Source organism: Micropterus dolomieu, linkage group LG20 (genome assembly GCF_021292245.1).
Source record: "Micropterus dolomieu isolate WLL.071019.BEF.003 ecotype Adirondacks linkage group LG20, ASM2129224v1, whole genome shotgun sequence".
Classification (NCBI taxonomy): domain Eukaryota; kingdom Metazoa; phylum Chordata; class Actinopteri; order Centrarchiformes; family Centrarchidae; genus Micropterus; species Micropterus dolomieu.
Window position 1 is genome coordinate 32,028,793 of NC_060169.1, and position 12,008 is coordinate 32,040,800.

A 12,008-nucleotide genomic window follows, 5' to 3' on the forward strand; every position below is an offset into this window, starting at 1 on the left:
AATAATTATTGAGAGGTGGCGATGGAGAAGTGGATTAGACACTTGTCTTTGATTCCCACTGCAACACATCCACCACAGAAGTTGTTGTCATGGGTCCTGCTTTACCATCCATGTTATAATACAGTAGAGCTGGAGCCAGTTTGATCGGGGTGTGGGGGGGTCTCAGTATATATATCTCGCAACTCAAAACACATCTGTTTAAAACTGCCTACCTCATTTGATGTAAATTCTTTGCTTTTAGCTTGTTTTAATGTTCTTAGTTTTGCTGCTTTTAAATGTCTTTGCATCCCTGTACGGTGTCCTTGAGTGCCAAGAAAGGCGCCTTAAATAAAATGTATTATTATTATTATTATATTTTCCTGCTTATTTGCCCTTTGCCAATCACATGCCTGATGTAAGGATCCTAGCCAATAAGGAGAACTAAGTTAATGTTAGAATACAGATGGGTTTTCGAGGCTAGCACGCAGCTGCCTAGTCAATATGGACTGCAGGTGTTCCCTCTGGCTGGAGAGAGCATGCTCCTAATTTTACGCATGATGATAGAGAAATATAGAAATGAATGTCAATAAAGCATGATGTCAATATAGAGACCCCCCAAAATATTACAAATCATGCTTTTAGGGGAGCTGATGTCTTATTAAGGGGCGTTATGTTCCCCCTGCCTCCCCCGTAGTTCGCAACCTGGATCTACAGGAGAAAAATATTTAAAAGCAATAAAGAATGCCTGAGAGCTTCACTACATTATCCATCCATCCATCGTCAACCGCTTATCCTACAGGGCTTCACTACATTATATTCTATTATATTTTTATATTTTGAATTATCACCTGCCAACTGAATTTTGTGTTTCCCCTTGACATTTCCACCATCAATTGGAACAGAAATCTTCACCAGAATGCAGGAAATTAAGTCTTTAATGCTCAAAATCTTGAGAACCACTGGGTTAAAGATACACAAATAGTAATGTTAGTTACTGAAAAGCGGCAGGTGAGCCAATGCCGATGTAGCACGTTGGCTAAATGCAGTCAATGTAACTTTATTATGTGACGAGCATGTTTATATTATATATCTTAATATGTATAATGTTCATCCCTATCGTTTTTATCACGAGTGGAAGGTGAATATGGAGAGTGAGGAAATAAAGGAGGGATTGAAAGGGCAGGCTGGGGATAAGACCTCACCACTAAAACACAATAACCACAGCTGAAAGGAATGTCATGCCTTAACTGGATTTCACAGCAGAAAACCATCTTTGTCATAAGTAGCTGGCTGGATTTGATTCCCATATATGTGAAATTCTATTTTGAACTGTAGCCACAACTGTAGTAGCAAACTTTCTCTATGAACTGATCCTCCAAGAAATCCACGGATTTATAAAATACAGTGCATTAGCAACCCCTTCAATCAGCATTTCCTAATGGTTTCACTGAAGCAGATAGGGGGTGGTGGGTCAATCGGTGAGAAAAACAAACTGTTATGCAAAATGGGCAGCCTGTAAAAATAAGCAATGGGCTATTCTAGGCTCTAATTATTACATACAAAACTAATATTATGATTGAAAATTTGACATAGGAAATAAAGAAAAGCAAAATGTGTAATTTATTACAGCAAAAAGCACACAGTGTAACTGAAACTTTTATTTATGTGGTTATTTATTACAAGTCTTTGTGTCAGCAACAACACTGCCTGTATTATATTATATATTCAGTTATGCTACACAAGCTAAATTGTCTATGCTATACACTCCTTCATTATGACACAATTCAAAAGATATTACAAAATATATTGTGCATATTACTTCACATGTAGTGGTTTGTAAGTGGCAAATAAAGACAAAAAATCAATAAATAATATAATTTAAATAGACAGATCATATCCACTGCTATACAAAAAAACTGTGAAAGACCAACGTCCATGAATTTGTTTCAGCAGAGAGGAGAGATAAATACATCGCTATTTACACAGTTTGAAAGGTGAAAAACACAAATGTTGTCTTGTTCTACATTAACATTAAACTACAGCTCTGCTGTTCGGTTTAACCTGTTACAAGCACACCAGTCCAGATTACAGAATGCTGATTACAATATGGTGGTGTAAATTAGTAACTATTATAATGTGGTGCAGTGGTGTCACAGGGACTCTGTGGTTCAGGTGTTCATAGTGTTAGCAGCCGCCAGGAGTGAAGAGAACAGAGAGTCTGGTCTTTGCTTCAGCACATCTGGATGATCTAACTCTGCTGCCTGTGGGACAGAACACTTATTGTAAGTCTAGGTTAAGGCTCAGTCAAACTTTATCTTTGTGTATTTGTGGTTACCTCTCCATTGTCCATGACCAGAATACGATCTGCGTGCATCACAGTGTTGATACGATGGGCGATGGTGAGCATGGTGCAGTCCCGGAAGGCCTCTTTGATGGTGTTCTGGATCAAGGTGTCAGTCTCTGCATCGATGGATGCTGTTGCCTCATCCAAAAGAATGATCTGTTGGATAACATAAGGGACAGTTAGTGTGGATGAAGAGCTTGGCTAGAAAGGGACAGAGTTAGGATGGTATAGGGTAGAGACAGCTGTACAGACTGATACGAGAGCAGAAAAGGCCGACTGAGAATAGTTATGATATGATAAATGAGAAGAGGATGGTGGGGTAAATTATGCAAATGCACAAACCTTGGAGTTGCGGAGCAGTGCTCTAGCCATACACATCAGTTGTCTTTCTCCTACAGAGAAGTTCTCTCCATTCTCCAGCACCTGTGCCTGTAGATTCCCCTCCAATCTTGAGATCTGAAGAAACAAAATAGCACTCATAGCATACATTTCCTACTGCTGTTACCACTTCTGAGACTGACCTAGATTGGCAGTGATCAAACAGCCCATTAAATTGCAAAATGACAAAATCCTTTAGAAAGTATCTATGAAAATTGCTGGAATAAAGACAAAGGCAGTGCACTGGCTGACAAGATTTGGTCCGGATAAATGTTATTATACTGCTAACATACCGAGTCCTTCATGTAGGTCTTCTCCAGCGCCGCCCAGATCTCCTCATCGGTGTGGTTATTGAAGGGGTCAAGGTTGTACCTGTAGGCAAACACAAATTATTACAGCTGCTTAGCCTCTGTGTGTGTGAACATAAAGCTCAGTGGAGTTAAGATTACCTGACTGTGCCAATAAAAAGCACAGGATCCTGAGGGATGATAGACAATTTACTACGCAGATCCTGCAGACCAATGGCCATAATATCCACTCCATCTATCAGAATGGTTCCTGCTGCCGGCTCCACCAGTCTGAACAGAGCCACGCCTAAAGAGGACTTCCCTACAGACACAAAGCGCAGAGCAGAGTAGCTGAAGATTCCAACTGTTGTCACAATATGTTCATGAATATGTAGATTCAATTAAATGATAATTAGTTATTTACTGTATATATACACACTTAAATATTCTTCAGTCAGTTAGGTTCTTACCAGAGCCTGTCCTTCCCACAATGCCCAGCTTCTCTCCAGCTCGGATGGTGAAATTGAGCCCATTCAGGACAACCGGTGTATTCTCTCTGTATCTCATCTTGTAGTCCTGGAAGGTGATGGTTCCACTCTTTGGCCAGTCCTCTGGGACGTGAGCATCCTTTATATGTCTGGGGGCCTCAGACTTACAACCCTGTACAATAAATAGCAATTTCTTTTAGGTACAGGTTAGGAGGGTCACTGATGACTGCTTAGTGAAAATCTATGGCCTCTTTGGTAAAAAGCACAAATAGCTTTAGCAAGTGCTCTTCTTGAGTAGTTTAATGGACAGAAGGCCAGGAGAAATGGATGGATTGAGGGAATGGAGGAATCCCGTGTATAAACAGTCACTATTTTTCTGAGGCAGAGTCTGACCGTGATGTACTCCTGCAGCCGTTCCACTGAGTTGAACCTTGCCTCCACCTCCGTCGCCTCCCTCACTACGTATTGAAGCATGCCTGTCAACTGGGCAACACGTAAACACAGTCTGTAAACACACATATTTCAGATGCTATTGATGTACATTAACAAAATAAACTAAACGTTCATACGTTTACCTGTATGGTGTAGGACATGGCCAAGCCTTTCAAAGCCGGACTGATGACTGCATCGCCGCTGAGCACCACGAACAGAGCCACCAAAAGGGTCATGGTCGAGGCCATGAAGTCCAGCCAGAAGGAGAGCCAACGTGTCCCACAGAAAAACAGTAAGAAGTGGTTGGAATTGATGTCATTCAGTGACTTGAATCTACAACATGACAAAGGACAAGCAAGGGTTTGAGAACATACTGCATTAAGCTGATGATCAATAAAACAGCTTCCACAATGCAGAACAGGATCAGAGACACTGTGACTAAAATATCAGGTGCTACTTCTACACTGCACAAATGTAGAGCGAAGAATATTTAAAACAGAGCCTGAAATGTCAGAAAACAAAAACATTTCATGTTAAGGAATTCTGGGATCTTACAGTTTTATGTGTCTGTCTCTAATGTTGTAGGCATGGATGGTGCTGAGGCCCTGCAGGGTAGAGGTGGTAAGAGAGATGCAGGGAGAGCGACTGATGTTCTCCATCTTCTTCATCTGACGGATACTCCTCTGGAACATGCTGCAGAGAAATCAGTCAGTATTCCTTAATTAAACAACTCTTTACCGTCCATTCATGCACCTGCTTTTAAAAGAACTTAAGTGAAAATATAAATCTTGCAAATTACATGAATGCTATTAATAATTCACTAAATGTGTAATCAAGAGGTGGTCAAAGCTGTATGGAGCCCAGGGGTGCGCCTTTACCCAAGCTATGTCTGACCCACAGTCCCAGACTTTGAAAACCCCTGGTGTAATCAATAAGATTAGGAACAACACCAGATTGTGAATTGCTACAATCCTGTTTTCCAACAGTCCCCGCATAAATAAATTTTTATCAAGGTTAGACATAACTGCTAATAACTCACAAGAGAATGAGGGTGAACAAAGCTCCAATAACAACCACAGCTATCAGCAGGAGGGGGAAGACAGACGATATGATGATAATGGTGAAGGTGACCAGCAGACAAAACTGCAGGAAAGGGTCCATGTGCAGGGGGAGCACTGTGTCCACCTCCTCTTGATCTTTGGAGAAGCGGTTGAGAATGCGGCCTGTTGGCGTCGTGTCAAAGAAACTCGTGGGACTGGCGATAATCTGAGAAAGGAAAAAATCAGCTGCTCAGTGTGTAGCTACAGCACGTTACTGTGGCTTCTACCAGGTCTGAAAGAAGTCATAACTTTTAAACACCAAACACATTATAAGATAGGTTTTTCACAGATTTTTGATATTTTACATGGTCAAGTAAACAGGGTTATCTACGATTATAATTGTAAAGTTTGATGGTATATAAATGGCTGGGGATCAGCCGTTCCACAGTACGTTCTTGAACATGGTGTCGTGGAGTTTGCAGGCAGCATTCAAGGTGACCCGAGTGTAGACGAAGCATTTGATGACGGCAAGTATCAGCATGACAACCACCATCACGCCATAAATAAGCTGGTAGAAGTGCAGTTTGGGGTTTTCTGAGATGTTTCCCTGGGCTAAAGTCTTATTGGGTGACCGAGAAAAAAAGAGAAAATATATGAAGTTAGTGGAGATCAGGGAGAGAATTGATCACTCTGTTTGTTTCAACTACAAAAATGATGTTTGTGCTATTGTGTAATACTGTCATCATACAGCGAGAGAGTGCGAGTGAGAGAAAAAGAGATATTGTTCTCACCCCATTGCCTTTCCCCAGCCAGTAACTGAGCCACCAGTTACTGAAGGCTGTGGATCCAATCATCAGGACGATGTTCAGGATGGTGAGGAAGGTGACGATGTAGCCTGGAGCAACACAGTCACAGCAAACAATCATCAGCCGGGTGGTGCATCTGTGAATTGTGTATTATTGCATAGAGTCATACCAATGTATGTGTGTGTGTGTGTGCTGTATCAGACCTCCGGCTGCCTGGCAGTATTGCCGGTAGACTTTCCAGGAGACGGAACCTTCTGTGGAGGACTCCTGACTGACCAGCTGATCATCGTCGGCAGCTTAAAGGGGAAGAAAAGGATTTAATAGAATCATGGCACAATTAAAGTGACTCCCGTTTGCATCAGTCTTTGTCCTGACTAATTGGATTATGCTACTATAGAACAAGAATATCACAAAATATAGTTGTAAATGTAAACTAGCTTCACTGAAGATCCAATCACCCAGACCTATGGTTTAGGATATAAACTAATAGCTGTCTACACCACTGGTTCTCAGAGTGGCATTCCTTGAGGGGTTTCCAGGGGATCCCCATCAAAAAGGGAAATCATTTATTTTCGCCTTTATTCCATGCATACGTAATACAGTGACACAACGTGTGAGTATTTTGGCCATGGGTTTTTATACACTTTCTGTAATAAAACATTTAAACAGCAAAATCCTATCAGATGGGCGATCCTGGAACAAAATCTTACCAATGGGGTGCGTGGTCTAATTTGTGTCAGTTTAGGGGTCCTTGACGTGAAAAACTTTGAGAACCACTGGTGTCTGACGGCAAAACTGTTTATTGTTGTTCCAAACTGTAAAGACTGAATATAGAGATCTTGAGAGAGAAGTTCGAACCCTGCTTACTTTCTCGACTCTGCATATCTGGCCTCTGTGATAAATGGGTGTGAATGTCAGATTGTCGGGTTTTGGTTGGAAATTGCTGGATATTACAGCTGAACTGGATGATCCTGCACCAACATCAGAAGTACAACTTAAAGAGTTTATACACTTACGTTTCTGGCCATCTGTCGTTCCATCGTCCTTTTCATCTGACATGTCAAATGCTGAAAGGAAGCACAGAATATATATGACAGAATCAATTCTTGTCATCTCTCTACAGCAGACTCTTATAAAGGCACACTGACAGTATATTGACAGTGAGAGAATTGCAGGTTTGTTGCAGTGTCTGCTAATGTGTCACAGAGCTTTGTGCTTATTGACCTCGGCACCTTCTGGCACTACCTTTCCCCTCCTCCTAGTTATATATTGGCTCTTTTATAAGCCTACATTTTGTAATCAATGATCTATGAAACTTTATTTAACAGAGAATTGTACTAAAGTAAAGAAACACGTTGCACCTTTAATACTATTCGTCTACCTTCTGACTCTAAACTGCTTTCAGGGATCCATTTCTACCAGTTACTACTGAATGTGCTACACTTCTTACTGGTGTGTCTTAATAAATGCTTTAACAAACTCAAGCCTTATTTTCATTCATTTTATGCTCTCTATTAATAATCAAGGTATCAGAAATGATCCAATTTACTGTAATCCATTTCAGATTAACAAAACATCTTTCCTGGTTTCCATACCTGGGTTCACTATCCCGTTGTCAGTGCAGTCTCTTAGCTCAACCTCCTTCAGCTGGGCAGCATCTTGGGTTGACCCTTCCTCCTCTTTTTGAGTCTTTAAAGGATAAGTGAAAACACAGTGAAACAAGTTGAAAATGTAAGACAGCAAAGTAGATGATAAACCGTTATGTTGTTACTGCCTTCTCTAAACCTCTGTCATCTCTCAATATTTGAGTTACAGCTTACATGTAGCAACAATACTGAAAGACAATTATTTCCAGTTGATGTGAGAAATTATGGAACACATTCCTTTGTTTTACAGACATCTATTTTGTTTATTGTTTTTCAGCTAGTAAAACAATAAAGAGCTGGTGGAAAGCTTTTACAGATAGTTAAACAAGATATGGTGAGAATAGCGGAGCTACAGTTAATCTGAGGTTTATACTGTACAGGAGGTTTGTTTTTTTACTTTGGACTGTTCCATCTGATAGTTGTTGATGAGCTGAGTGTAGCGTCCATTGGCTTTCATCAGGGCCTGGTGGTTGCCGGCCTCCAGCAGCTCGCCATCCTCCAGAACCAAAATGTCATCACAGAACTCCAGATACTGAAGGACACAAGCGAGGACAACCACACATTTATCGCATTTGGCAGACGCTCTTATCTAGACTGACTTACAAAAATGTGCTATTGACAAGTTTGCAAATTTGACTGAGAAGCATCATGTTTAATAACTGAGCTCTTTAGGATTCACTTTCTGTTAAAGAATTAAACTGGGTCTATCTTCCCACCTGGAGCTGGTGTGTAACCAGTATGACAGATTTGCCCTGGAGCTCCTTCTTAACACATTCTTCAAAAATGTGTTTCCCCACATGGGCGTCAACAGCAGATAGCGGATCGTCAAGGAGAAAGATGTCCTTATTGGAGTAGATGGCTCTGGCCAGGCTGATCCTCTGCTTCTGCCCCCCTGACAGATTCAGCCCTCGCTCTCCAATCTGCCAACAAAACAGCAGAACGCTGTCAAGAACACTGGCCACAGAGTGTAGTATATCTGAAAATCCACTTTTCACTTTTAACTAATGTACATTAATGTAGAATAAATAAAGATAGAACATATCTATGCAAAGAAAGAGAGGGTGAATGCATGAAGAAGCTGACAGTGAAGACAGCCAAGTACTCACAGCTTTAATTAAACTCAAATTGAGTTCAACAAAATGAGTCACAGATTTGGTTATGCTTAAATCTTGAGTGCCATGAAAGGTGCCATTAAATAAATTGTTGTATTAATATCAATTACTATTATAATAACAGTGAGCTCCTACCTCAGTTTGATCACCATATGGGAGGATTTTCAGGTCAGCTCTGAGGCTACAGACATCCAGAGCTCTGTTGTATCTGTGGAGTAAGACCTAAAGGTCAGTGAAAGCCAAGTACACTGTATTCAAAAGAGTCATGTTGAAGAGTTGAGAGTAGTTTAATCACTCAAGGCACATTAACAATGCTTGGAACTGGTTTTCTCAGACATAGGTCCCTGGTAGTTCATGAGCAGTAATGTAAGAGCAAACTCGCTGCCTACTTCTTATTTGACTATTTCTGCACATGAAAAATTTAAAGTCAAAATACAAGGCTCAGAAATGCAGTATTTGGGAAAACACTGCTAGGATCAAGGATATGTTAACTTTTCCAACAGTACGTAATGCATACTGGTGATTACAGCAAAGGTAAAGGCCTAACCACATATAGAGCAGTTTAATGACTCATAAAAATTCTGTGCACAGGTCAGCAGTGTCACCATCCCAGGCAGCAACTTCACAATGATAATTGTGTCTTATAACGGAGGTGACCTCTATTTTTGTTTAACTACCTTGCCAGATGTGAACTCTGAGAAGATAAGAGGAGCTTTTTCCTAGTTAAACATTTGACTCCGCAAAGGGAAGACCCATTCAAGCTTTGTTTTAATAGTCTGTGTCAGAGTAATGAGGAACAGTGGTAACATATTAACATATGGTATGGTATCCCCTTTGTTAATGAGACCTCCTTTGTTGTTTCCATGTTCAAAGGTCATATTTATCAGTTACTTATAATTAGTGACAAGTGGGTTAAGTGATCAGTTACTTGGCCTGGTCAAAAGATTCGCCCATCAGGATGTTTTCTTGAACAGTTCCATGGAATATCCAAGCTTGCTGGGAAACGTAGGCAAATGTCCCATTGGCTATGATGGAGCCCTGCAGAAGGTGCATCTAAAATATAAAAATGAGCAGACGACCATGAGAAAAGCTGTATGTTACATAGCATCAGTTAAATTTTGTTTAGCGATAACACACTGTAATGTAAATAAGGAGCATCATTGTGCATGCCTTTGCAGAACAGAATAGGGGAAATTAAAACAGTAAAATGGAACAACCAATAAAAACATGATGTCCTAAAGGACAAAAAAGACAACCTGGATACTAAGGAGGAGCCAACCTGTTCCAAAATGCTGGAGATCAGTGATGTCTTTCCACTCCCCACGTTCCCACAGACACCAAGCAGGTTTCCCTTCAGGAAATAACACAGAGAATATATGTTTACCTTTAACCCAATCTAATTTAGCCCCTTTACCATTATCAGTGGTAAAGCACACCTTAGGCAGTGTGAAGGAAATGTTTCTCAGTGTTGGCAAGGTTTCAGTCCTCATCTCGTCCACTTTGTGTCCCTCCACCCCATTGGATGAGCTGGGTATGATGTCTGGCTGTCTCTCTGGTTTGGTCCAGGAAAGTGTAGCGTTTTTCATCACTATGGCCGAGTCACTGTCTTTCCTCTGCATCAGGTAGGACTCTGGATTCTGCAGCAGCAATATTTTCTGAAACAGCCACACGTTGCATTCATGAGTTTGTTCATGTTTTTAAAATTGAGATTTTAAAGCACTGAATGAGATCCACAACAGTGATAAATACAACAAACGCTAGCATTTCAAGTTGTAGTGACAAACCCTAAACACACACACACACGCACGCACGCACGCACACACACACACACACACACACACACACAGAGGGAGAAATGCCTCAGACTGCATAATGGAAAAAACAAAACATAGAAATACAATGAAGTAACAAACTTTTATCTGGTACGATACTTTTATGAATACATACAGTATAACTTGTGATTCTGCATTCTAATAATAATAATAATAATAATAACAACTGTTGCCATCACTGCTGAGCATGACACAAAGAGAAGAGTTTACCCTCAGTCGTGCTACTGACACAGCAGCATCAGCCAAGGACTTTACAGACAGGGGTAGCATAGCCAGGCAGAACCTCAAGGAGTTGAAGATGGCGATGGTGGTAAAGGCCTGGTAATAACAAAGAATGATACTGAAACACTATCTCACACAATACAACACTGACAAGGCCATATATTGTTTTAAAATGGACAACAACGCTCTATTGGCCAGCACCAGTTTAGAGCGACCACACACCAACAAAGGAAGAATTTGCATTTATCATGAATAACTGCCGACAAAACTGAAAGATAGTCATCTAAACGCATATTGTTCTCAGACCCACACATGCTGCAGTTGGAAAGAGAAAAATACCTCTAATAACTATTTCATTCACACAGTGAAGGCAAAGGTTTTTGCACTACGTGTACTGCACTGCAATGGTACTCACATCAGCTGTGTTGAGACTTATGCCCAACAAAGTGTGTACGATGAAGGTGAAAACGGTGGCGAGGGTGGGGATGATGCTGGTTATGCTGGTATTGGCATTCTGGACGTAACTGACCCTCTGCAGATGTTTCTTCTCACTTTTCCTTAAGCCTATAAGAGAGACATCATCACATGTGGAGAAGTTGTTCATGTTTTTTTACTCTTCGTAAACTCTTTTCCAACCCATAAACAAACGGGAAAGTTCTTGAAATGGGAACAAAGTGGTCAGATATGAAGCTAAACTGGACTGGTACAAGCAAAGGCACACCTCCTGATACTTGTTTTGCCTCTACTGTACACAAGGAGACTATTCTACAGTGGGGGAAATAAGTATTTGACCCCTTGCTGATTTTGCAGGTTTGCCCACTTACAAAGAATGCGACAATCTACAATTTTAATCATATGTACATTCTAACAGTGAAAGACAGAATCCCAAAGAAAATTCCAGAAAATCACATCATATGAATTTATGAAAACTGATAACCATCTGATGAGGAAAAACAAGTATTTGACCCCCTACCAAACAGCAAGTATTCTGGCTCCTACAAGCCAGTTAGTCTTTCTTTAAGACACAGCCCCAATCCCAACAAATTATCTACATCAAATACACCTGACTCACCTTGTTACCTGTATAAAAGACACCTGTCAACACCCAAACAACCAGCATCCAACATCACCACCATGGGCAAGACCAAAGAGCTTTCTACGGACATCAGGGACAAGATTGTTGATCTGCACAAGGCTGGGATGGGCTACAAGAGAATCGGAAAGCAACTTGGAGAGAAAAGATCAACTGTCGGTGCAGTTATCAGGAAATGGAAGAAGCACCACACCACCGCCAACCTCCCTCGGTCTGGGCCTCCACACAAGATCTCGCCTCGTGGGGTGTCCCTGATCATGCGAACGGTGAGGAATCATCCCAAAACCACAAGGGGGGGAACTGATGAATCAACTGAAGGCAGCTGGGACCACAGTTACAAAAGAAACGG

At 41.0% G+C, this 12,008-nt stretch overlaps 1 protein-coding gene across 2 annotated transcripts in view; it reads right to left on the minus strand.

The window, feature by feature from the left end:
* Positions 1–1,656: 1,656 nt before the first annotated feature.
* The window catches only part of abcc12 (ATP-binding cassette, sub-family C (CFTR/MRP), member 12), a 20,106-nt gene continuing 9,754 nt past the window's right edge, over positions 1,657–12,008 (minus strand). For both annotated transcript variants that reach the window (XM_046032309.1, XM_046032310.1), the window contains exons 9-31: positions 10,982–11,130; positions 10,555–10,662; positions 9,949–10,167; positions 9,792–9,863; positions 9,441–9,565; positions 8,648–8,720; positions 8,117–8,320; positions 7,798–7,932; positions 7,350–7,443; positions 6,771–6,821; positions 5,958–6,050; positions 5,740–5,843; positions 5,400–5,567; positions 4,948–5,174; positions 4,464–4,601; positions 4,052–4,241; positions 3,870–3,959; positions 3,459–3,648; positions 3,151–3,310; positions 2,995–3,073; positions 2,666–2,779; positions 2,315–2,479; positions 1,657–2,240 (exon numbers count right to left, since the gene is read on the minus strand). In XM_046032309.1, the coding sequence (XP_045888265.1) occupies positions 2,148–2,240; positions 2,315–2,479; positions 2,666–2,779; positions 2,995–3,073; positions 3,151–3,310; positions 3,459–3,648; positions 3,870–3,959; positions 4,052–4,241; positions 4,464–4,601; positions 4,948–5,174; positions 5,400–5,567; positions 5,740–5,843; positions 5,958–6,050; positions 6,771–6,821; positions 7,350–7,443; positions 7,798–7,932; positions 8,117–8,320; positions 8,648–8,720; positions 9,441–9,565; positions 9,792–9,863; positions 9,949–10,167; positions 10,555–10,662; positions 10,982–11,130 (3,041 nt within the window). In that variant the 3' untranslated portion in view covers positions 1,657–2,147. The remainder of the gene's footprint in view (positions 2,241–2,314; positions 2,480–2,665; positions 2,780–2,994; positions 3,074–3,150; positions 3,311–3,458; positions 3,649–3,869; positions 3,960–4,051; positions 4,242–4,463; positions 4,602–4,947; positions 5,175–5,399; positions 5,568–5,739; positions 5,844–5,957; positions 6,051–6,770; positions 6,822–7,349; positions 7,444–7,797; positions 7,933–8,116; positions 8,321–8,647; positions 8,721–9,440; positions 9,566–9,791; positions 9,864–9,948; positions 10,168–10,554; positions 10,663–10,981; positions 11,131–12,008) is intronic.